Source organism: Arabidopsis lyrata (assembly GCF_000004255.2).
Source record: "Arabidopsis lyrata subsp. lyrata unplaced genomic scaffold ARALYscaffold_4, whole genome shotgun sequence".
Lineage (NCBI taxonomy): Eukaryota > Viridiplantae > Streptophyta > Magnoliopsida > Brassicales > Brassicaceae > Arabidopsis > Arabidopsis lyrata.
In genome coordinates, this window is record NW_003302552.1 from 16,474,224 (window position 1) to 16,498,150 (window position 23,927).

Here is a 23,927-nt window from a genome sequence, read left to right on the forward strand (position 1 = left end):
AACGTCGTACCTAATATGGTCAGATCAACGGAAGTTTGATATTTATTTGGAAAGTCAATGAAAGTTTGGTGTTTATTTGGAAAGTCAACATAAGTTTAATATTTATTTGGAAAGTCAACATAAGTTTGATATTTATTTCGTTTCGTCATGAGTTGAGGATTTAAATCAACGTTTTGAATAAATTGGGGATTTTAATGACATTTTTCCCTATATATATTTGATTGACACTATTACCCATCGAAGATCTAGCTTCTTGACAGTCCTTGGCGAAGATCTCTATTCAAACTTTTTAAGAAAATCACATAATTGAATCGACATATTAAAAACCAGAAAAGGTATAAATCTGATTCAATAATAAACTTACCTCTTTAAAGAATTCACAATTTGCAAAACACAGAGTATAAACGGAGACGATATAGCTGAATTATATGAGAATTTCGGAATTGATTCTTCGATCAAACCATTTTCCCCTTTTTGTTCGGTGAGTTTTTGTTTAGATAAGACACGATTGCTCTAAAAAATAAAATGCATGTCCAAATAAATAAATTAAAATTCATTGATAGACTAAATATTAATATATGTATACGAAAATATTAAATGGGTTAAACGAGCCTTTATAATTGGGTCAACATTACCATTATACTCGGCCCAGAAACAAGTTTTTTTTTTTTTTTGGTAGGACAGAAACAAGTTTTTTTTGTATTCACTATTGGGTCAGTAATTTACATTTTCGGTTGAAAATGTTTTTTGAAGTACCAAATCATAATTTATAAATAAATATATTGCATTATCAAATATTTAATTTACAAATTTTAGAATATCATATTCTTCCAAATTTTAACATTTCTATTATAACTCTTACACGCATACCTTCTCCAACTGTTCAAATTTTAGGTATGCACCAAACTATATATTAAAATTAAACACATAAATTTTTATGTAAATCTAACACTAAATAATTTTTAAAACTCAACTTTCAATTCTAAATTTAAAACTAATCAAACATAAAATAAAAACTTACGCACCAACTTATCTTTAAAACCTAAACATAATTTTACAATTATTATGCTAAGTTTATGATATATATGCTATTATATAATTCACTATCACAACAAAAATATATGTTTATACTTAATCGAAACTATATAAAAATACATTAATAAAACATTTTTCCCGCACGAACGTATTGACTATAACTTAAAAAACTATTGACTATAACAATACATATGGTCAATAAAAATATATTCGTTCTGCATATATTGTGATTTGTATTTTTAAAAACGGAAAGATAAGATTCAATCATTGTAAAAAGTGTGTTTTCAATATCCCACATTGCTAAGAAATTTTAACAATGGCTCAGAGTCATCTATATAAATACCAAATGATTTGAGATTAGAAGGAGTATGAAACTTGACTTATCAAGCGTACAAACTTAAAAAAAAATTATTCGGGTTCTTGAGGCTCCAATAAAAAGACCCCAATATTTTGTAATTACCATAAGGATCGAATACGAGTAACGGTTATAATTGTCAAACCCTAAATGTTGTATACAAAAATATAAAATATTGTATACGAAAGAATATTATGTTTTCTTATAATATCTTTTAATCTGCTGAACCTATGCTATATATGTCCAATACGAAACGTATTATCACATCTTACTTTCTTTTTTTACCATCCAAACTCCAACTATCTTTTAATACATACACTACAAACATACATTCTTACACACATGATACCTATGTTTACCATACATTATTTTCCAATTATAACATCTCTCTAATATATTCACAATTAACGTAATCATGTCAAGTTTGTTTCCCCAACAAACACACACAACCTAAATACATTAATTTTTTAATTCATAAAATTCTATGTTAACATAACCCCGGACGTACGTCCGGGTCCGATCCTAGTTTAGGGTAAAAATGAAGGATAAAGACATTACAAAATTCCATTCAATTCTGTTTACTCTAACTATGTTTTTTCAGTCAAAGCCTTAGATTTATGCTCCTTTTTTTACAACAGTTTATTTGTTTTGTTTGTATATTACTTGATTGAAAATAAATTTTTATTATATCTAACTCTACAATATCACCAAATCAATAGTACATGATATATGTTAAATAATCTGTATAGATAAACAACTATTCAAGTCATTCACTAACTAAAAACAACTATTTTAATAACATACTATTTCTCATTCATAATAAAACACCAAAACTAGTGTCAATGAGATGTGCAAGCCAAGAGGCAAGAGACATTGATTTGGCCTTAAATTTTTCTTCTGGTGATAGCGGGAAGAGGCTTAAAAGTTGACGTTGCCATATGTAATATACCTTCTTCGGTGGTTTTTGCAAATTTCAGAAACTTAGTGGTGCCTTCAAAAGAGAAAATGTATTGTTCCCGATTAATACACGTATATCTATAATCTATATGAGAAGAAACAAAATTATGATTAGATTTATAGCACACAACAATAGTATATATTATTAAAGCAATATAATTTATTTCGATATGCATTTCTTCATCTTTGATAAAGGAGAGGCTTATATCAACAAGTTGATGATAAACTTATTTCCCTCAATTATGAGTTGTTATTGCGCCGTTTAACCAAAATGGTCACATCCACCGTTTCTCTAATACCTTTTTACCATTTTTTCTGCTACGGTCTTTTACCAAAACGGTGACTTTCTCAGGAGAATACAAAAACATTTAAACTTTTCATTAAAATAGACAACTACAGAGGAAAAACGTTTATAGGTTTCTCTGCCTATAAGTTAAAGAGTGGGAGGCATCATCATCATTTACTTTTCTTATGATAGATACGATTTCAGTATACGTTTAATTCTTCTTTTAGTGTACGATATATTCATTTATTGTGAAGATTCATGCAAATCTAATCTTTAAATTTGTTTGCAGTGCTATTAACAGCTTCCACAACTAGAACCTATATTCAAATTGGACCACCCTCCATTATACAAAACAATAATACACAAATCTAACATAATATCTTATCAATAATACATATAATTCTCTTTTATTATAATTATGATATATATATATATATATATATATATATATATATATATATATATACTCCAAAATTACACAACCTATCTCATTCATCTACCTTTCTTACTTTAATTATATACATGAAAAATCATTTTCCCCACTTACTTTTATTTCTAAAGACAAATATTATTCACCAAAAAATGAAAGGATACTATAATAAGATGTGCATATAGATATACTCAACGTTACTTCTAAAATGTTCCTGATAGATGATCCAAAGCTTAATCTACCTTCTTTTTTTTCTTCAAATTATGAGACTTCAATAAAGAGCTTAATTTCTACAATCGTAATATATAACCTTGTGAAAGCAAACGAGCACAACAAAAAAGACTTGATAACATTATCATAATAATATCATGCCATATCATAGGAACAATCCATAAAGGATCATACATTAGTCATATTACATGTTGGTCCTCGAATTTCAAAATACTTTGGAGCATAGTGGCAACCTAACTTTAATATCTTACATAAATAACCTCCCTCCCAAGGGAAAAATGGAGTGATATGGTCTTCTTCTTATTCTTCAAACGAACGACCAATTCACGAACATGAAAGCTAAGCAGTGGTTTGATTCATCATCTTCAAGAACTTTCCACACCGTTGCCTGCTCATAAGACACCATCCTCCCCATGCTTGACGCACATACTCCCGCAGGAAGATGAGCATAGCCCTGTAAAACAAAATCAAGATTTCAAGTCAAACAATGATTTTTCCAAGAAAATATCAAAAAGTATCCCAAGAAAAACAAAAACCTGTTGCATGATCTTGGGGAACTCAGAGCAAAGAGCTTTACGACCAGGTTCGTCAAGGGTCTTGTCTAGCATTATGTCTTGAAGGGCTACAAGAGTCGTTTCCAGCATGTCTAAACCGGTTTGGTTTGCGAATGTGAAAACCGGTGAAGCCTGAGAATGAGAATATATATGTCAGTCATTTAAACAAATGCAAAACAAATCCTAGTCAGAAATGAGAAATCCGAATGTGAAGCCCTAGTCACTTGCGTTTGTTTTGAGGGAGCAGCACAAGATTGCATCAGTGTGATTCCAGAGTTGATGCAGCAATGTGTCACCACTGGTTTGAGAATCAGATCCAAAGAGATCTGCACCAGTGTGAAGGCTACAAAGCCAAAAAGAAAAGAAGAGAATTTCAGATAATTACTCTATAGATCATGTAAACAGAAACAAAATCTTAATAAGTACCTGTAACTCCGGGCGATCCAACGGACCAGAGTGAGAGCTTCAGGGGAAGTGGGAACAGAGATTGGACTGATATTGGAGCCAGGACGAGGAGCAATGGCTAGAGCAACCCTCTGAATCGATCCTACTATGCTTCTAACGTACTGACGTGCCATTGAAGCTACACTGTCTCTTGAATGGTTATCAAATGTGAACTGGAATGCTATGGTTAGTACCGACCTAAAGTTACAGCCATTTGGGTCGGCTTCACCTGCTTGACGTGTGGAACCTTCTAAAGCTGAGGCTAAATCCAGGGTACGGTTTGTAGATGCACCGTTCTATATGACAGTGAAAGATTAGAATATTGCATCAACAATATGTGATTTGGAATTGATCCTTAAATGGCTTTTTGACAAATTACCGGAGTTGATTTCTGTTCAAGAGGTATGATGCGGAAACCAGAAGGAAGCAAAGGTGCATCATCAGCAAATGATTCATCGATAGGCGCAAAGACAAGCTGTGCACAACCTCCAACCACATTTTCATCAACACCGCTACAAAGCTGGACAAGAATCAAGGATCCAAAATGTCATGAAGAGAACCGAGGAACTGAGAAACTTTCGTGATTAAACTATGAAGCCAAACCTGTAGCAGATACATATCCCGAGCTAAACCCATGTCTTCGGGTGAATAAGCGTGACCTTCTAGTCTAACTACCTCAAGAGACTGAAACAAGTAAGCCAGGAAAGGTTTCAGGACTATAAAACGTATTTAGAGAGAGGAGAAGGTGAAGCTGTATTGGACCATTTGTTCTTTGGAAATAGTACCTCTTCATGTTCAACTGTCTGCGCAAGGGGAAGAATGACTTGGTTACTCGGGAACCCACCAGCTCTAGCGCAAGGAACAGCAAAAGGACTTGCTCTGAGCGATGCAGCAGCATAAGCATCCACACCGTAATCAGCCCATTCAGAGCGGTGTTCTCTAAGGAATCGAACCAGCACAGCGGGTGGAACGTTCTTTATGTAAGGAAGAGATGCAAGTTAGCTAGAAATAGACTGAATCAGAAGATAAGTTTTTCTATTATCCAATCCTTAAGACATGTACCTGAAGCAACATCGATGCCTTGGCACAAAGCACGCCACTACCAAAGCTTGGAAGGAATGAATTACCGTACTGAGACCCACACAACTTCCCAGGGGACAAGTTTATCATAACAGTAATATCCTCTGCACCATCGCTACCCATTGGTGACCATCCATCATCCACAAAACCATTAACAGCATCATTGAAACCCCTGAAGTTCATCCATTTGAACAGTTAGAATAAGAATAAGAAACTCTTTGACGACAAAACTATTAAATTAAGCAGATACTTACCGACAGAGTCTTTGACTGAAGGTTCTTAAAACCGCAGGTTGGCGCCCTCCACCATACTGAACTTCTCCACTTGTTTCTTGTGCAATTTGTCTTACGTGTCTCAGAGCCTGAAATAAGAATCTAAACATTAGAAACATAGCCGCATACCAAGTTGTTTGGGTAATATGCGCTCGGGAAAAAGGTTACTTGAACTTACAGCAACAGTCATTTTCTGAGCAAGAATCTTCGATGATTCATAGAGAGGCCTCATGACTTCAGGGACACTCCAGGCCTTGCAAAACCAAAAAGCAAAGTCATGATCAAATATTAAAGAGAGAACTGCTGTGTTTAGAACCGATTTGAGTTGTTACTTACATCCAGATCAACATGATCAACAATGTGGAGAATGGAACCACCACCCTCGCAAGGACGGATAAGAAACCCGCTTGGTCGCATTTCAGCTCTCACAAAGCTTGAAGAAGGTGGCCCAGTGGGGCCACCAGTTGCAGAAGTAATCGACCTCTCACAAACCTGAAGACAGTGAGTGAAGACAACATGAAGTAGTATTAAAATAGAAACAACAAAACAGAAAAGCAGATCCTAGAACTCACCACATAGCTTCCATCTTCCAAACATGTACTATATCTCAGTGTCCAAAAGTCACGAGCTGCGGCTAAAGTCGTAGGGGCATACATCTGCGTGTAAATAAGCTCAATAGTCCCACCATTTCCAGCAGGAATCACACTCAGAGTATCCACACATCGACAATCACGGAGCCAAGATGGACGATCTTTGAGGATTTCAGCAACCTATATGTATTTTTCAAATCAAGATTGGTGTAACTCTATATATTTCTCCTGATTACAAACACAAGTTATAGAAGAATGTAACAAATCACACTCATTACCTTCATGGGTTCTAAACTCACGAGGCCGCAGGCACGTGCTGCAATTCCGCTGCAGTTGCGCGAAATAGCGACGATGCCAATAGAATCCGGACCAGGCTACAACAGCAAAAGAAGGTTCATCAAATAATCATAAACATAACTTCATCTTCAGACACAACAAAATGACAGTAATCAAATACTACAATTTAAAAGAGTTTAATTTACCTTCATCCCAATCATCTGAACCCAGTCAACAGCAGTTCCTGTAGCCTTAGAAAGGAACTCTGCTAGGGCCTCCTCTGCTATCGAAAGGAGTCTAAAGAAAAAAACCATTTAAGTTGTCACAAAGTGGCAAATAAAATTCAACAAACTGAGAGAGATATAGAGCAGACAAGAAAAGCTCACCCAGCTGGGTTGTTAGCATCACGTTGCAGATGCTGAGGATTTGGGTTTTGCTGTTGATGTTGCTGACCACTCACGACCACAGACTCACAGCTGTTGTCTGTGGTCGTCCCAGAAGACTGCATTCCAAAAAAAGGTAACAACTTTCAATTTAAATGCTTCATAGAATTTGAGTTTTATATACAAAAAAAAAAGTGAAAAGTGAAGACTTTACAGTGTGAAGTTGCTGTTTCATGTGGCCATTCTCATAGACCAAGTGAGAAACTTGCTTCTGCAAACGATCATTCTCTTCCATCAAGAGTTTGTTCATGGCATTGAGCTTTCTGTTCACTGTTTGAAGGCGAGCAGCTTCTTTCCTCTGCTTCTCTCGACATCTAAAAATCAAAAGGAAGCTTCAATAAACCAACATAAAAGCCAAATATGCATGTATGATGTAAATAAATGCTAGTGGGTGAACAGAGAAAGACACCATATGGCTTTATAAAACACATCCAATGATATAAAGAAGAAAAGATAATGTAAATTTATTCCCTTTAACATATCATAATTTCTGGCAGAAAATCTTAGGCTTTTGACAGAAATAAATGTTGAAGACGCATTCAAAGACAATTTGATTAGATGTCACTTTCTTGAATTTAGATTTTCTTCAACTAGATATGTCAAAGCGTATATGGTAAACAAAGTTTCATGCCTTGAGAGATTTAGAAGACAATGAATCTATATTAAAATTCAAAACTTCATTATCACTGAGATCCAAATAAAAAGATTGTCAGATAAGAACAGCAGGGAAATTAAAATATAACTGACCAATGAAAGAAAAAAAAAAAACACATACAAACAAAAAGATAATCTTCTGGTAAGAAAACAATTAATACAGGCAAATTTTGACAAAGAAGATGAATTTCACCTGCGATTCTGAAACCAAACTTTGATCTGCTTAGGCTCGATGTTGGAGAGAATCGGACATTCACGTATGAGTTGTTGTCTTCTGAGAGAGCTGGGCTTAGGACACTCAGTGTAAACTCTCTCGAGAGCTTCCACTTGCTCCGGTGTGTACCTCACATACTTGCCGGAATCCAACCCTTTATCCGGCGACTCTCTGTTCATCGTATGGACCATCATCATAGCTGAAAGTCAGAAATAGAAAAAAAGGACGATTCTTTGAAATGGGTAAACGAGAAATCCTAGGTTTTGTTGAGTTTATTGAAGTAGTTGCTGCTGGGTTGTTTTCAAGGGTAGGCTCTCTGAGTAGAGAGAGCCTCCACTCACGTTCATGAGATAATGGTGAGAAAAAAAAGGAGTTTTGGGGAAAGAAAATATAAAAAAGTTTTTATATTTGTAATTTTTTGTGGTTCTTTTCGGTTATTTGTTCTTTCTTTAGCTGAAGACAGAAAACGCCAGAGGCAATGGCGAGAGAGGAGGGAAGGAGAAGAAGATAAGAGGAGCAAGAAAAGGAAGCAAAGTTGAGGTCTTTATCTCAGACGCCAATCTCGAGATCCTTTTAAGACATGGTCCAACAAAAAAATTAAAAACCGTAAAAAGAAATTACTTTTTTTCTCTTTTTTGTGTGGCGCGAGAAGACTTGCAAGAACATAAAAACAGCATAAAGGAAGGAAAAGAAATTGAAAATTGAAACGCCAGGTGGGTTGAATTTGATCAAAGCTTTAATGAATTAATATTTCACTGCAAAATCTCATAGAAATATATGCTTTCTGTTCTTATTTTACTTAATGTTTTCAAATAAAAAGTTTTAACTTAAAAAAACAATGCAATTGAATTATATTGTGTACTAATTACTACATAAGTTTCTTTTGGTTTTAAAATAATTATTCTTGTGATGCCAAAAAATAGAAAATTATTCTAGTATTTGTAGCAATAAAATAAATAAATAAGAAATAATTAAATAAGGTGCAGGATAAAAAAGGGGAAAGACAATAAAGGAGAAAAGCCAACACACGCAAAACAGTCTCTGCAAAACCCATCTGTTTTTTTTACTCTACCACAACAGTCATGATAAAAATATATATATAAATTAACTAACTTAATATGGAGGCAGAGAAGACAGGCCAATCTTTGTTTTTTTCTTTACTTTTCTTTTTAATATTATTACGTTTTTATTCGAAGAAATTGTTGTCAGAAGAAACGGATATTTGACGAAATGGGTATTTTGCTAACTTAGGGAAAAAAAAAAAGCTGTTGTCTTTAGCTATGTGAGAAGGACATAACATTAGTTTCTTTCTCTTTCCTCTTTCTGATGTTCATCATGATGGTGATGCTGATGTATGTTGCATGTACAATATATCATCATGTGTGTATGTACCGTACATCTTTGTATGCATTAGGTTTATGATAAATTGATAATGATGATGATAAATGTTGCATGCATGAGGAAAATGGTGTGGGAATGTCACCGAGCGCGTGAGAAGCGTGAAAAGGACTTTATTTATCAAAAATAAAAAGTTATTAGTTCTGTCAAAAATGCCTTAAATTAAGACTTTTGTGTGTGTTTAAACTTTCTTTTATGAATTTAGGCTTGGCTTAGTTAGTTTCATAGGGTTTTTGTTTATTAAATTTTTTGGTTTCTATGGTCAAATTATGAATATTTGGGAAGATTTTCGATTCAATTTTGAGTCAAGAAATAAAAAGGAAAAGACAGACAAGTTTGGCATTGGTCAGTACAGTCTGTTTTAGGTTCTGTAAGAGTTGTACATAATCAATGTTCGGACAAACGGCTAACTTCTTATAACTACGGTCTACGTGTCTATACGGTACGACAACATAAAAATACACGTAAATTTTGTATTTATACGTAATTTAATACTAATACATAGAGATAGAGAGAGAGAGAGGAGGAGGGAGGAGGAATAAATGAAGGAAGGAGGTCATGTGAAGTCTCATCATGAGTCCAACTTTGTGCATGCGCTTCGATTTTCTACATGGCAGATACCACCACCACACGTAGCTCCCTATACCCTCCTTTCTTCTACACCCAATTAACCATTTTTATTTCAATAAAGGCTACAACTACTAATACTTTTCTCCATCGAATACACGCAAAATAAATTCTTTTCAAGTTCTCTATTCTTTTCATAAAACACCACTTAACATTATTAACTAGGTTTCTTACGAGTACACAATATTACGAGGTTTCTTCTCGCGCCACTCAAAACATTTTCTTTTGAGTTTTGAGTTTGAGTTTTGTTTTCCCATCACGAGGCATTAACTCCTGCATGTACACCATTTATATACCGTGTTTGAACTATGGCAAATGGAAATTTTTTGGTTTCATTGTTGTGAAGGTTTAGTCACATCCTTCATTTGTTAATATCCTTGCATAATCAAAGAAAATGAAATAAGAACTTGTAGAAAAAAATGTTGGAATTGTTTTAAAATTTATTTGACAAGTAAAAGATTGTGAAAGTAGAATTTCGTTCATTTTTTTTCGTGTTACCAGTTTACCAGTCAAAATCTATATGACTTATGGATTAACACATTCTTGTTATTACGACATTTCAAATGTTGTTTAAAATAAAAAATGGACTTACCGAATTCTTATGGAGTTATGGTGGAGATACATGCTCTCAAGTCTCAACTCATGATTAATCTACCACTAATGCATTAATAAAACACAGCATTTACTCACTCAAATATAAAGCCTAGGTAAAATATTATTTAGCAATTTGCATTTGACTGTTCACCCATAACACTATACATTATGCAATGCTCTTTTCTAAAACGCTTCGGATGCTTTCATAATAAGGAAAAAAAAAAAACTATAAATAGAGAGTGAATAGTTTTGTTACTGAAGAAAGAAAAATGTCAAACCTTTTAATTTGACAATATCATCTATCTTTACAAAATAATAATTGGCTTTATCAATTATGTAATTTTATTTGTGTGCCAACTTTTTATTTTTAGCAAGAGGCATGGAGCAAGAGAGTACCCCACTGGGCCAAGTCCACTTACTCTTGTTCCCATGTCACACACTACATTGCTTGATTTCCCAAATTTACAATGCTTTTTTTTCTTTTTCTTTCTTCTTGTTGGTGTCATTTTCCGCCATTGGTATACTTCTTTTTGGAGCTCCACATAATATATGTGATATAGATACAAATGTACCGAATAGATCCACGCTTTTATCTCGTTTCATATGTGAATTAGGTGTTTTAAAGTTTCATGTTTATTAGTTTCATTTCTCAAGTATATGCCTACTTGGACGTTCGATCCTAACGCGATATACCACCATTTAAAAACCTAATTTCCTGGCACCTAGGTTCGAACAAAAACTTCGAAAGATGATATAATACACTAATATAGTGTTTCTAATTAAGTTAAGCTATGCACAATGAGTGCAGTCTGCTGTCTAACTTGGAATCAACTAATCAACTATTATTATGATCAATTCATTGGACCGAAACTTATTTCACAGCCCTGCATTTATACTTATGGACTGGCCAAAATTTACATTATATTGTTAACAGATAACATTGAGTGCAAATTAATAAATATGTGAAAGTCAGGGTGATCGTACCATCGTGATTCATGAAGTTCAATCACTCTACATACTACATAGTATCACCAACACAATCTCATGAATCTTATTAAGTTGCAAAGTACACAATGGTTGGTTAGAGTTAGATCGAAATCAGAGATCAGTTTTCGTTGAACATGTCTTCTCTATAATTACTACAAATTTTACATGGATTTGCAAATTTCAAAAAATGGTTTAAGACTAGAGTCTCCAAACTTTTGATCAGTTGAAACTCTTATTATGTAGTCTATAAAACTAATAAATACCAAAAGAAAGCATCCATGATAATACCTAATCAAACTTTATTATAAAATTACTTAGGATTTGCTTTTTCTCCGTATATATAAATACAAAAACAAAACATGGGTTTACTCCATAAATGGGAAATCGATGCAGCAATGATATTGAGATCACGTACTCAATGGAAGGGAAAAGCACAAGTGTCTTTTTATTCCACTCTTTGGAATGAAATGAAAGTGAAGAAAAACAAAGTCAAATAGAGCTAGAAAGCCCTATTTTTGTCACAATTGTGTTCTTCTTGCTTTGCTTCAATCTCACATCTCTTTCTCACTCTCTCTTGTTTCTATTGTGTTAAAAAGAGAGAGCAAAAGAGGTGGAGAAAGGGACCCATGCATGGGCATGATAGAGGTGTAAAGTCAGGCATGGATAGAAACGAAGGCTCCAAGTTTGATAGGCTGCTCATGCATATATTGTTTTGATCATATAGTATATAATTTAATAATTATGAGTGGGATTAAAGGTTTTAGATATCACTCGCCATGACCTTAACAATTGAGCTTATGAAAGACGTTCCACAAATAAACATTTTTTTCACTACGTCATATGACGAAAACATCGCGTTTGATCTTGAAGAAGAGGATCGTTTTCAATCAAAATAATTGATCCGTTACCCAAAAGATTATAATATTTCAATCAAATAATGGACCCGTTACCAAATTAACTATACTTAATTATGGTATGTGTGGAAGTCGAAACTAACACAATCAAGATTTGTCTAGGGTTTTATTTTAGGGATACGAGTAGCGAGAATTCTCAAAGAACAACAGAAAGAATTGTGACCAAAGATGGTGTTCTTGATATTATTGATGAAAAGAATAGTTTTGATCGTACAAAGAGTTTGATCGTAAAAGAAAAGTGTTTTTGCTTAAGAGCTTTGTGTAGTCTAAATTCTAGAGCGTTCTCTCCCCCTAAAGTGAGAGCCTTGAGTCTCTTTATATAGGGTTGACAAGCCGCCTCTCAGCGATATTCTCGGAAGATTTCCATTTATCTTGAAGTCGGCGTAGAATATCGCGGATTAGGATAATTTCCTTATTCTTCGGAGTTTTTTGGAAGTTTTCTCAATTTGAGTTGATCCTTCGAGATTCTCCCTTATCATTTCCGGGTATATCGGAAATGATGATGTCTTGTTCCAGGAGTGGTATCGAAGGTGAATATTTCACAAAGTCCTTGCCTCGGGCAACCAATGATTTGACCCCGGGATATCCGAACAACGGATGGCTCGGATGTCTTGGTGCCGGACTGGCTCGGGCAGCTAAGTTGCGGACCGGCTCGGGAATCAGAGTGGTGAACTGGCTCGGGTACCCGTATGGACGGGGCTCGGGTACTCGAGCAAATCAGCAAAGCCGCGCCCAAACCGATTAGTTCAATACCCGGGCCAAACGAGTGATTATTCCCGAGCTGATGGGAAATTGCTTCCGAGCCGGTTGAGGAGGAGTCCCGAGCCGAACGATAGGGAGTTCCGAGCTGATCGAAGGAACATCCCGTGCCGAATAACGTTTTATCAAAGTTTGGCTCGGTCATAGTAGGGGATAAAATCCGACCCCAACAGTATGAATATGACGATGACCAGTATATATATACTAATATAAATGATCTATCAAGAAGAGATATATACCGAGTTGATTTCATTTTTATTTTTCTTCTATATATCAATGTCTCTTTCTCTATAGTCTACACAATATTATATTGGTCAAACTCACGTTAGGAATGAGTTACTAGCACCAACATAATTTTTTATTTTTTTTAACACATATGGCAGGAAAATGAATATAATTATAAAATTATAATGGGACAACCAAAATATGATATACTAGTGATGCTCTATGTAACAAGAGATGTCTAAGCACAACGTCTCATTAAAAAAAAAATCAATAAAACACTGAATCGATATTCAAATAGTGGTGGATTGAAAAAGAAGGGAAGTGAGATACTCTCATATGGACGATGAAGTGCTTATTGGCGATCCCAATGACGAGTATCCTCATTCAGACGGATTGTTCTGACCTTTTGGCTATGACATGTGCTCCTGAAGAGTGGCCTACGTTTTCTACAGAATTGAAAGACTTTACATATTACAGGGATCATTTTACTACTTTTAGTCTTAAGCATATCCCTCGTAGTGGTAATACCTCCGCCGACTATCTTGCGAAATGTGCAAGAAATCGCGGGTTCTGTTTTTCCCATGTAAGTTCGACGGTACCTGATTGGCTCTCTCTAGAAGAAAGTCTTATTCCGTGAATTAATATATGGTGTTTGACTGGCAAAAAAAAAAAAAAAAAAAAAAAGAAGGGAAGTGGCCTATAGCTAAAGTAATATAGTAGACCTTTCATATAATAGAACCCACACTATACAAAACCATGAAGAAGATGAAAAAATCACTATATTTTGCTCTCTTTTCCAATGAAACTTTCGTGCAATCATTCCCTATGATTTGAGTTATGCATCTTCACATACACCACACACATGAACTATACATTTTTATACACACATGAACTATCATTTTTATACACCCACGACATCACTCAATTCATGTTTATGTGACCTCACTCACAATGCATAGACCTTTTGATGCAGTCAACATTTGGAACACTCCAATATATATAGGTATTTATTTTCTGTTATTTAACATAAAAATATATATATCCTAGAATTTTTTTAGTAATAAGGACTTCAGACCTATTTATATTTAAGGTTCACTGGCAGTCTTTTAATATAAATATTACTTGGTTGTTTTTCGAGTACTTAATTAGAAGACTAACCGAATGATATTCGACATAATTAATATCTTACACTACGAGTCTACGAAGATTCTTTATATAATCTTCATTTCCCATTTTCCCTTCATATAGAGACTAGATAAGGAAACGAAAATCAGCAAATACCAAAAAGCTTCCCTTTTTTGGGCATAGAACCCTCTTTCTCCCTAAGTGTCTTTCATTAGGTTTGGAATAGAGCATTTGACTGGAAATCTTCTTTCCCTCAGCCATTTTTCTTTGTTGCTCCGCCGTCTACCGCTGTGTTTTTTGCTGCTTTGTGCTCCCGATTCCGTCTAACTGAGTTCCGTCGAGCTCGTTTGTCTGTGGTCGTGGTCTCGTGCTGCTCAGGGTTCTCGTTTCGCGTCAGGTGGAGTCTCGTCCGCTGGGTTTCTGTGTTCTCCGGTTTGGTTCCTGCCGCCGATTTCGTGGGTTTTTGTCGAGCTCTGTTATCTCAGTTTGGTCTGAATTCTCTGGTTTGGTTTGTTTGACTCGTGTTGGTCTAAGTTCTCTGTTTTGGTCTGTTGGAGTTTATTGAAGTCTGAAGAGGTTTGTTTATCGAAGTTCTTACAAGCTAATTTGGAGATGTCGTCTGCCATGGATAGAGCCTTGATGGAGATGTCCCTGGAGGACAAGGATGAGCCATTTGATATGCCGGATTTGCCGGATTTCCTGTCTTGTGAGAGAAACAAGCTTAGTCTAATTGGAAGGGTTTTGAACCCGGATTGTCAACCGATGAAGCATCTGATTTGAAACATGCCTCGGAAGTGGCAAAAAGAAGGAAGAGTTAAAGGTGTGGCTCTAACTAGTGAGAAGTTTCAATTCATTTTCGATTCCAAGCATGACTTAGAAAATGTACTAGCCAAAGGAGTTCATACTTTCAACGAGTGGACTATCGTTGTTGATCGATGGTATGAAAATCCTCCTGACGATTATTTGCGATTCATGTTCTTGTGGGTTCAGATTTGGAACATACCTGTCAACTACTATACGGTTAAAGCAATAACTGCTCAGGGTGATCTTATTGGAGAGGTAAAAGAAGTGGTTTTTGATCCAGATTTGCCTCAGGTTCAAGAGTTTGTTCGGGTTAAAGTTTTGTTTGATGTTTCAAGACCTTTAAGAAGATCCAAGGTAATCAATCTAAGGAATGGTGAGACTGCTACTGTCAACTTTCACTATGAAAGAGTTCAAAAGCGATGTTATGAGTGTCAAAGGCTCACTCACGAGAAGGATGTGTGTCCAATTCTGGTCAAGGCACGCCAAGATCAAGCCACTGCCCGTCGCATAGGCCAAACACTTCCCAAAACTCCTCCGTCTCCAGTATTAAAAGAGTCTGACCCTCTGTTTGGAGTCTGAAAGGAGAGTCAAGTTGGTTTGGATCCTAACACAGGAAGGCCAAGAATTGCTCAGGTTGTCTTAGAAGGAATGAGAGAATATCTTAGAGTGGCCAATGAAGAGGAAAAGGTCAATAAGAGTGGATAGAGTGATTCAATCTGTCAGTGAGGCTGAAAAAGATCCTTTCACTCAAAAATCTGTCCTGAGATTGGAGTCCATACCAATTATTCACCATGACCTCTCTAGAGAAAAAGGGGTTGTTTTTGAGTATGATCATGAAGTTTCCTCAAGCAGAAGTGCAAGAAGCTACACAAAAGATTCTGCTAATCTAGAGGTATTGAAGCCTTCTGAAACTCGGGATTGGTTAATGGAACCGATCAATCCGTTATCTATCAATGATGCTGGGAATTTTCTTGCTCTCTCTCAGCCATTTTCTGATAGTTCAACGGTTTATAGACCTGGTCTCTTTGAGGCTGGATCTTCCGGGACTACTCAGAAAAAAGCTAAGCTGAGACATAGGCCTCCAAAGGTTGTAAGGAAGCGGAAGCCAAAAGAACTGCTTTGCAGCTCACTAGATCAAAGACTTTCTCAAGGTTCTGCGATTAGTACTAAGGAGAAGAGGAAAGCAGTTGACAAGGGTCCAAGCACTGCAAAATTCATCAAGCTTAACCCTAAAGTGGTGGTCCCAAATGAGGGACCGTCCAACGCCTAATGAGTCTTATGAGTTGGAATTGTCAAGGATTGGGACGGTCTCATGAATTGACAATTCCTAGACTCATGGAGATGAGACGTGCTCATTTCCCTGAAGTGTTGTTTTTGATGGAAACAAAGAATTGTAGTAATGTAGTAGTAGACTTGCAAGAATGGTTAGGTTATGAAAGAGTTTTCACAGTCAATCCTATTGGTCTCAGTGGTGGGTTAGCTTTGATGTGGAAGAAATGAGTTGTTGTGGATATTAAGTATGCGGATAAGAATCTTATTGATTTTCACTTGCAGTTTGGTTCTTTTGATTTCTTTGTCTCCTGTGTTTATGGAGACCCGGCTTTTAGCTCTAGACCTGTTGTTTGGGAAAGATTATCGAGGATTGGTATTAACAGAAAGGAGCCTTGGTGTATGCTGGGAGACTTCAACGCCATCCTGCATAATGGGGAGAAATTAGGAGGCCTAAGACGTGGTGACTCATCTTTCTTACCATTTACAGATATGCTTGAGAGCTGTGATATGTTGGAATTGCCAAGTAAAGGTAATCCCTTTACTTGGGGTGGTAAAAGAAGCAACCTCTGGATCCAAAGTAGACTGGATAGGAGTTTTGGGAACAAAAATTGGTTTAAACATTTCCCTGTGTCCAACCAGGAATTTTTGGATAAACGTGGATCTGACCACCGACCTGTTCTTGTCAGACTCACCACGTCCAAAGAGGAGTACAGAGGTCATTTCAGGTTTGACAAGAGATTATTCAATCAGCCAAATGTAAAAGAAACAATCTGTCAAGCATGGAATAGCAACCAAAGGAGTGGATGCTCTCTGGTTTTTGACAAACTGAAAAAATGCAGAACTGCTTTAAGTAGATGGAAGCAAGAGAACAACTCCAACTCCTTGACCAGAATTACTCAAGCGCGTGCTGCTTTGGAGTTTGAGCAATCTGCTGCTTTCCCAAGTACTCTTCGGATGCAAACTTTAAGAGATGATCTATGCAAGGCCAATCAAGATGAAGAAATCTTTTGGAGTCAAAAAAGTAGGGACAAATGGATGCATAGTGGTGATAAGAATTCCACATTCTTTCATGCCTCAGTAAAAGATAACAGAGGTAAACAACATATTGATCAACTATGTGATGTTAATGGTAACATGCATAAAGATGAGAAGACAAAAGGTGACATTGCTGCAGCCTACTTCAAGAATCTGTTCAAATCCTCAAATCCAAGTAATTTCCAGGATCTTTTCCAGGATTTTATTCCCCGTGTCACGGAAGGTATGAACTCTGTTCTCACTGCCACAGTCTCTAAAAAGGAAGTCAGGGAGGCTGTTTTTGCTATTAAAAGCTCTAGTGCTCCTGGTGCTGATGGCTTCACGGGTTTTTTCTTTCAAAAATACTGGAAGATCTTGGAACATCAGGTTACTTTAGAGATCCAACAGTTCTTCATCTCTGGAGTGTTCCCAAAAGACTGGAACTTCACTCAGTTGTGTCTGATTCCAAAAATAAAGAAACCTGTTAACATGACTGATCTGAGGCCGATTAGCCTGTGTTCTGTGCTTTACAAGATTATTTCCAAGATTTTGGTCAGAAGGCTGCAACCATTTCTTCCTGACTTAGTGTCTCCAAACCAATCTGCCTTTGTTGCAGATAGGCTGATTTCTGACAACATCCTCATTGCTCATGAGGTTGTACACGGTTTGCGCACCCATAGGAAGGTGTCTGCAGAGTTCATTGCTATCAAATCTGATATGTCAAAGGCCTTTGACAGGGTAGAATGGAACTATGTTAGAGCTTTGTTGGTAGCTCTTGGTTTTCATCAGAAATGGGTGCAATGGATCATGTTCACGATTACATCTGTCTCCTTTACAGTTTTAATCAATGACAAGGCTTACGGGAACATCATACCATCTAGAGGCTTGAGACAAGGTGATCCCCTTTCTCCCTTTTTGTTTGTGCTGTATTCTGAAGGTCTCACACATCTTATGAACAGAGCTGAAAGACAGGGCCTACTCAGTGGTATCCGTCACTGAGTAAAGCTGACAAAGAAGTAGTCTCGTTTGCAGACGATAGTCTTTTTATGTGCAAAGCTGACAAAGAAGAAGTCTCGGTTATTAAGAACATTTTCAAGGTTTATAGTGATGCAACTGGTCAGAGGATTAACTTCAATAAATCTTCTATCACTTTTGGTGCTTTGATTGTGGAGGAATCTAAAGATTGGATCAAAACTGAACTTGGTATCACTAATGAGGGCGGTGCTGGCTCCTATTTAGGTCTCCCTGAGTGTTTCAGTGGTTCAAAAATTCAGCTATTAGACTACATTAAGGATAAGCTCCGTGCTAGGTTGTCTGGATGGTTTGCTAGAACTCTTTCGATGGGTGGAAAAGAGATTCTGCTCAAAGCTGTTGCTATGGCCATGCCGGTCTATGCAATGTCCTGTTTCAAGTTAACAAAGACTACCTGCAAGAATTTGACCAGTGCTATGTCAGAATTTTGGTGGAATGCACTGGAACACAAAAGAAAGACTCATTGGGTTAGTTGGGAAAAGATGTGTCTCTCTAAAGAACTTGGAGGTTTGGGTTTTAGAGACATTGAAAGTTTCAACCAAGCTCTTTTGGCTAAGCAAGCATGGAGACTTCTTCAAAACCCCTCAAGTCTTTTTGCAAGATTTTTCAAAAGTAGGTATTTTGATGATGAGGATTTCCTTGAGGCTGAGGAGGGAGCTAGACCATCTTATGCTTGGAGAAGTATCTTGCATGGAAGAGAATTGGTAATGAAGGGATTAAGAAAAGAAGTTGGAAATGGGAACTCTATAAGCGTTTGGATGGACCCCTGGATTCATGATTTTGCTCCAAGGCTTCCCTTTCAAAAGCATTTTTCTGTTAATCTCAATTTAAAAGTGTCAGACCTAATTGATTTTGATGGTAGATGCTGGAACAGAGATTTGCTGGATCACCTTTTCTACCCTGCAGATGTGAGCTTCATTGTGAGAAGGAAACCAGTGATTGACATGGCTGACTTCTGGGTTTGGCTTCACACCAAAGCAGGAGATTTCTCTGTTAACTCAGGTTACTGGCTAGCTTTTCAGTCCAACAAACCTGAGTTAATAAGAGAAGCCAACCAACTGCCTTCAACTATGGTCTTAAGGAGATGATCTGGTCCACCAAAACTGCTCCAAAAATAAAGATGTTCATTTGGAGAATCCTCAGTGCAGCCTTACCTGTGGCTGATCAGATTATTCGGCGTGGCATGTCTTGTGACCCTAGGTGTCAGGTCTGTGGGGTGGAGGGTGAGTCCATCAACCATGTTTTGTTTACTTGCTCCTTAGCTCGTCAGATCTGGGCTTTATCTGGAGTGCCTACACCGGAGTTTGGATTTCAAAATGGCTCAATCTTTGCCAATATCCAATTCCTCTTTGATCTAAAAACGAATAGTTTGATTCCTGATCATATAAAGAGATCTTGGCCTTGGGTTCTTTGGAGGCTTTGGAAGAATAGGAACAAACTCTTCTTTGAGGGTCTTATCTTCTGTCCTTTAAAATCTTTTCAGAAGATTCAAGAGGATACTCATGAGTGGTTTTTGGCTCAAACTCAGGTCTATATCGGGGACTCAGAGATTATCATTTCCGAGGAACCATCCCTTCATTGCTGGGAACCTCCTCCTTCTGGCTGGTTAAAATGTAACATCGGAGCTTCTTGGTCTGGGAAAAAACGTCTATGTGGAGGAGCTTGGGTGCTCAGAAATGAAATAGGAGAGCTTTTGGAAACATGTGTGATAAAAAAGATGTAATGCTGACTTGTGTTATTTGGGCCGTGGAGAGTATGCACAGTCACAAGTTTACAAAGGTCCTTTTTGCCTTTGAGCCAGGTGATCTTTCGTCTGCTTTTGCCAGACCAATTGCTTGGCCATCTTTCGCTTCTCAGGTTTCAGATTTAACACATTTTTGGGAAAGATTGGGGAATGGAAAGTTTCAGTGGAAAAGTCTACAGCAAACAGGGGAGCTTCTCTAATTGCTCAAAGTGTTGTAAAAGAGGACAGGCTTCAGTCTTATGTGGCCTCGGGGCATCCTTTTTGGCTTCGAAGAGTGTTTGAGGTTGAGAGAATCTCTTCTTAATGTGCTGTTTAATTTTCCTAGTCCAATCTTTGTTTTGTTTCTTTTTGGTGGTAGGTTCTATTACTCTGTTCTTACCTTTGAACCTTGTCTGGTTCTTTTGTAAAGGGTCGCCTTCTGATCGATATTATCAATACAAAATCCTTTCAGTGAAAAAAAAAAAAAAGACTAGATAAGGAAACACATGTACTTTGTTTTTTGGTTACAGGTACTTTTGTTTTAAAAAGTATTTGAAAAATTCACATCAACTGTCTCAACCCCAGAGAGGCAGTAGCTAAAGCGCAATAAGCCAACAACCCAAACTTCAGCCAGAAGCTGTCTGATAATCAAAGCAATGCTTTTATGGAATCTTATTAAATCAAAATTTATAAATAAACAGAAAAAGGCGCAAGAGAACAAAACATGACTTCAGAAATATAAACTGTCTGGGAATGAAATGATTATGCTTAGTGCATAAAAAAGTGGAAAACTTAGATTATTCTACCTTCTTCCCAAAACGACCAAAGTGGTATATACTAATTTGGTCGAAGAAATAAATGTTTCAAATTTCTAAGCGAACATATCTAACCAATGTATCTTAAATGGAATGGTGAAATGATCTCATAGACGGTATCATAACCCGAGTTAGTACTTTATTCTGTGAGTTGAAAAAAAATGTTAAGCTTATGTGTGGTAAAGAAGATAATAATAAAATTGTGTAAAAAGGTCTAAAGATTTGACAAAACAAATCTACAAATCGAGAAAAGAAACAATTAATACCTCGTATAAAAAGAGAACTGTGATTGTAAAATAATGTATGTCGTGTCGTTCAAAATGTATCATCGGAAGAGCATGGTCGGATATGCAATGTGTTCATTACAAAAGGTCGGATGGCTATTTATGCCACGCTCAGCCTTAGTTTTTAAAAAAAAAAATGTGTTCTTGAAAATGAAATGAGCCTAGTGATTGACCACATTATGAGGTCGGAAGAATACTTGTTTTGCTTGTCTCATAAATTACAATGTCAAATAAGAAGAACCTGTATAATGCATTTCATACATATTCCAAATAAATTTAGGAAAAAATATATAAAAAAAGAATAGCAATATACACAACACCTCTATTTAAAATATAATTTAAGTAGAATATTATTTCAATTTTTAAATATGTCAATTTGATTTAGTTTTAATAGTTTGATTTCAAGTAGAATGGTAGTTATCATAACTGTTAGTTAGTTTATCCTCAAAATCATAGCAAACAAAGCTAAGAACATTAATTTACTTTCCAAAACATATGAGTTCATTGGCAAAGAATATCAATTTGGTTCAACAATACTTTCAATCACACTTTTCATTTCTTTGCTTAGTTTTATTTCTAATCACTAAAACAAAGTTACCCTAGCATATAACCTATACACAGAGTATCCAAAATCACTAAAGACGATGATGCTCTGAGACAAACATCCACCCAAGATAGACACTAAACTTGTGGTTGTGCATGAACCTTCCTCAAGATCTACCATTAGGACCAGAAGCAGCCATGGCTACTTTCTCAGACCTGAGGCTGGAACTTGCTTCTGAAGTGTTCTCATCAGAGGTTGTCTCCTCCTCTTCCTCCTTGTGGTCTCCATTTTTCTTCTTGGCATTGAGAAACCGTCCGCCACATCCTCTTGGCCGTCTTATCGCATGTAAATGCCGAGATTCATGCATGTATGGCTGAAAACAAGAAATAAGAACATATTGGTAAGGAATCTACCAAACAAATTACAGGTTTTACCCGCCAGGATTTTACCTTCTTTGCCTTGATGGCTCTGTTTCGTGCCTCAAGTTTTGCCCGGGATTGCCTGCGCCTGAGTATACCGTGGTATTGCTTTGCGTTAACAAAAACAGGTTCCTCGACTGCATCGCATTGCAATGGAACTCCTGGCTGTTGCATTCCCATTAACTGCAATTGGACCTGAAAAAAAAACTTGAAAAATAAGCAAAAGCTTTTCTATATATTTAGAACCCGGGACATCGGGGCTGAGTAATAATACATACCCCAGGATAGGGATGTGGAAGATATGCTTGCTGTGAAAAGATGCTTCTGTAGTAAGGATCTGGATACGGGTATAGCCCATGTGCCTTCAATACCAACATACACAAAAGCAAAAACCATATTATCTCAATTCTCAATTAGAAAAGGTTGAAAAGCTTAGCATCACTTTGAATCAATACTATCATTACACTGCATCTCAAGTCTGTTTTTCAAAGCAATCAAAGTTAACATTCGTACGAAGTCTAAAACTGCAGAAAGGCGATGATGACGGGACTTTCTTGCTTGAATTATCTCAAACAATCAGATTTTGACATTGTAAGCATCAAAACGAAAGCTTGTAGCATTGAAAAAGAGAGATGTTATAAACAAAGGTAGGAGAATCACAATCAAACATCTTATAAACGAAAGCAAGATCACACAAAACTAAACAAATCATCTTATAACTGAAAGCAAGATCACATTCTTGAGAATTTGGCTGAGAGAAATTACCATGGGCTCTGAGTAGACAGAGTTTGTTGTATCAATAGATTCCGAACTTCGTCCTGAAGGAATCTGTGGTCTTGTTTGGGAATCTGGACGTTCTTTCTTCCCATGACTTTCATTGTTATCTGACCAACCAAACATACCACCAAGAATCAGTTAGGGAAGATAAACATTAAAACGAGAACATAATGGAAATGATCAGAAAGAGAGACAAAACCAGAGAGCTCATGTACTGAAGAAGTCATGATTCATGAGAAGACGGTCCTAGTTACAAGTCTGAGTAACAATCAACTGAAACAACAACAAAGCTCAAAAGTCAGAATTCACTAAACCAAAACCCCAAAATCATAAAACGAGATTCCAGTCAGTTTTCGAAGAATTCAATCACAACCCTATAATCTAAACCAAAGCCAGAACATAAAAAAGCCAAATCTTAACCTCTAATATCACAACTTACACAGCAAAAGCATTTTCCAGTAAACGAGATACAGAACCAAAAAAGGATAGAACTTTGAAAATCTGGTGGGAAAAAGACAAAAGAATTTACCTGAATTTATAAAAAATATTAAGCTGATTCAATCAATCTCTGGATCTTACCCTCAGAAAATCGTTAAAGGTCTCTCCTTTTTTTGTTCTTAACTAAGGAAGAGAGACAAAATGACTAGACCCAAGAGCGGACACACCATGTCGTTTTTCAGTTCATAGCCTCCTTACACTTCAGAGCGTCCTTCTCTAACATTCATAAACATCATGCCGTTTCTCTGTTTCCACTCACACTGTTGTGATAGGTCAACTCAGAACCACGAAAATG

At 36.5% G+C, this 23,927-nt stretch overlaps 2 protein-coding genes and 1 long non-coding RNA gene across 4 annotated transcripts in view; all 3 read right to left on the reverse strand.

Annotated features, from left to right (window-relative positions):
• LOC110229391 overlaps positions 1 to 646 on the reverse strand; it is a 3,571-nt gene extending 2,925 nt beyond the window's left edge. The window contains exons 1-2 of the long non-coding RNA XR_002332806.1: positions 365 to 646; positions 235 to 285 (exon numbers count right to left, since the gene is read on the reverse strand). This is a non-coding gene — a long non-coding RNA (uncharacterized LOC110229391). The remainder of the gene's footprint in view (positions 1 to 234; positions 286 to 364) is intronic.
• Positions 647 to 3,415: 2,769 nt separating this feature from the next.
• On the reverse strand, positions 3,416 to 8,344 carry LOC9317420 (homeobox-leucine zipper protein ATHB-14). The gene is made up of 17 exons (XM_021028649.1): positions 7,801 to 8,344; positions 7,108 to 7,267; positions 6,897 to 7,012; positions 6,717 to 6,807; positions 6,513 to 6,608; positions 6,217 to 6,414; positions 5,981 to 6,136; positions 5,823 to 5,897; positions 5,627 to 5,733; positions 5,355 to 5,544; positions 5,078 to 5,266; positions 4,896 to 4,976; positions 4,672 to 4,812; positions 4,275 to 4,588; positions 4,077 to 4,191; positions 3,831 to 3,980; positions 3,416 to 3,748 (listed from the first exon to the last, which is right to left on the reverse strand). The coding sequence occupies exons 1-17, from the start codon at positions 8,016 to 8,018 to the stop codon at positions 3,602 to 3,604; spliced, it is 2,544 nt and encodes an 847-aa protein (XP_020884308.1). The 5' UTR covers positions 8,019 to 8,344; the 3' UTR covers positions 3,416 to 3,601.
• A 13,503-nt stretch (positions 8,345 to 21,847) lies between these two features.
• Positions 21,848 to 23,774, reverse strand: LOC9317421 (nuclear transcription factor Y subunit A-4). Of its 2 annotated transcripts, none has more exons than XM_021029982.1 (6): positions 23,664 to 23,774; positions 23,334 to 23,407; positions 23,123 to 23,241; positions 22,636 to 22,719; positions 22,388 to 22,552; positions 21,848 to 22,311 (listed from the first exon to the last, which is right to left on the reverse strand). In XM_021029982.1, the coding sequence occupies exons 2-6, from the start codon at positions 23,359 to 23,361 to the stop codon at positions 22,105 to 22,107; spliced, it is 603 nt and encodes a 200-aa protein (XP_020885641.1). In that variant the 5' UTR covers positions 23,362 to 23,407; positions 23,664 to 23,774; the 3' UTR covers positions 21,848 to 22,104. The 2 variants fall into 2 exon arrangements, with proteins under 2 accessions (XP_020885641.1, XP_020885642.1); XM_021029983.1 differs by lacking the exon at positions 23,664 to 23,774 and adding an exon at positions 23,574 to 23,655.
• Positions 23,775 to 23,927: the final 153 nt, after the last annotated feature.

Bases quoted from the DNA above. Each gene is read 5' to 3' on its own strand.
- LOC9317420 (XM_021028649.1), bottom strand. From the start codon at position 8,018: ATGATGATGGTCCATACGATGAACAGAGAGTCGCCGGATAAAGGGTTG. The intron at 6,808-6,896 runs GTGAGCTTTTCT...TTTTTTCTTTAG, and splicing joins GATGCTAACAACCCAGCTGG to ACTCCTTTCGATAGCAGAGG. The intron at 4,192-4,274 runs GTACTTATTAAG...TTGGCTTTGTAG, and splicing joins TGGATCGCCCGGAGTTACAG to CCTTCACACTGGTGCAGATC.
- LOC9317421 (XM_021029982.1), bottom strand. From the start codon at position 23,361: ATGACTTCTTCAGTACATGAGCTCTCTG. The intron at 22,720-23,122 runs GTAATTTCTCTC...TTGGTATTGAAG, and splicing joins CTGTCTACTCAGAGCCCATG to GCACATGGGCTATACCCGTA. The intron at 22,553-22,635 runs GTATGTATTATT...TTTTTTTTTCAG, and splicing joins TTCCACATCCCTATCCTGGG to GTCCAATTGCAGTTAATGGG.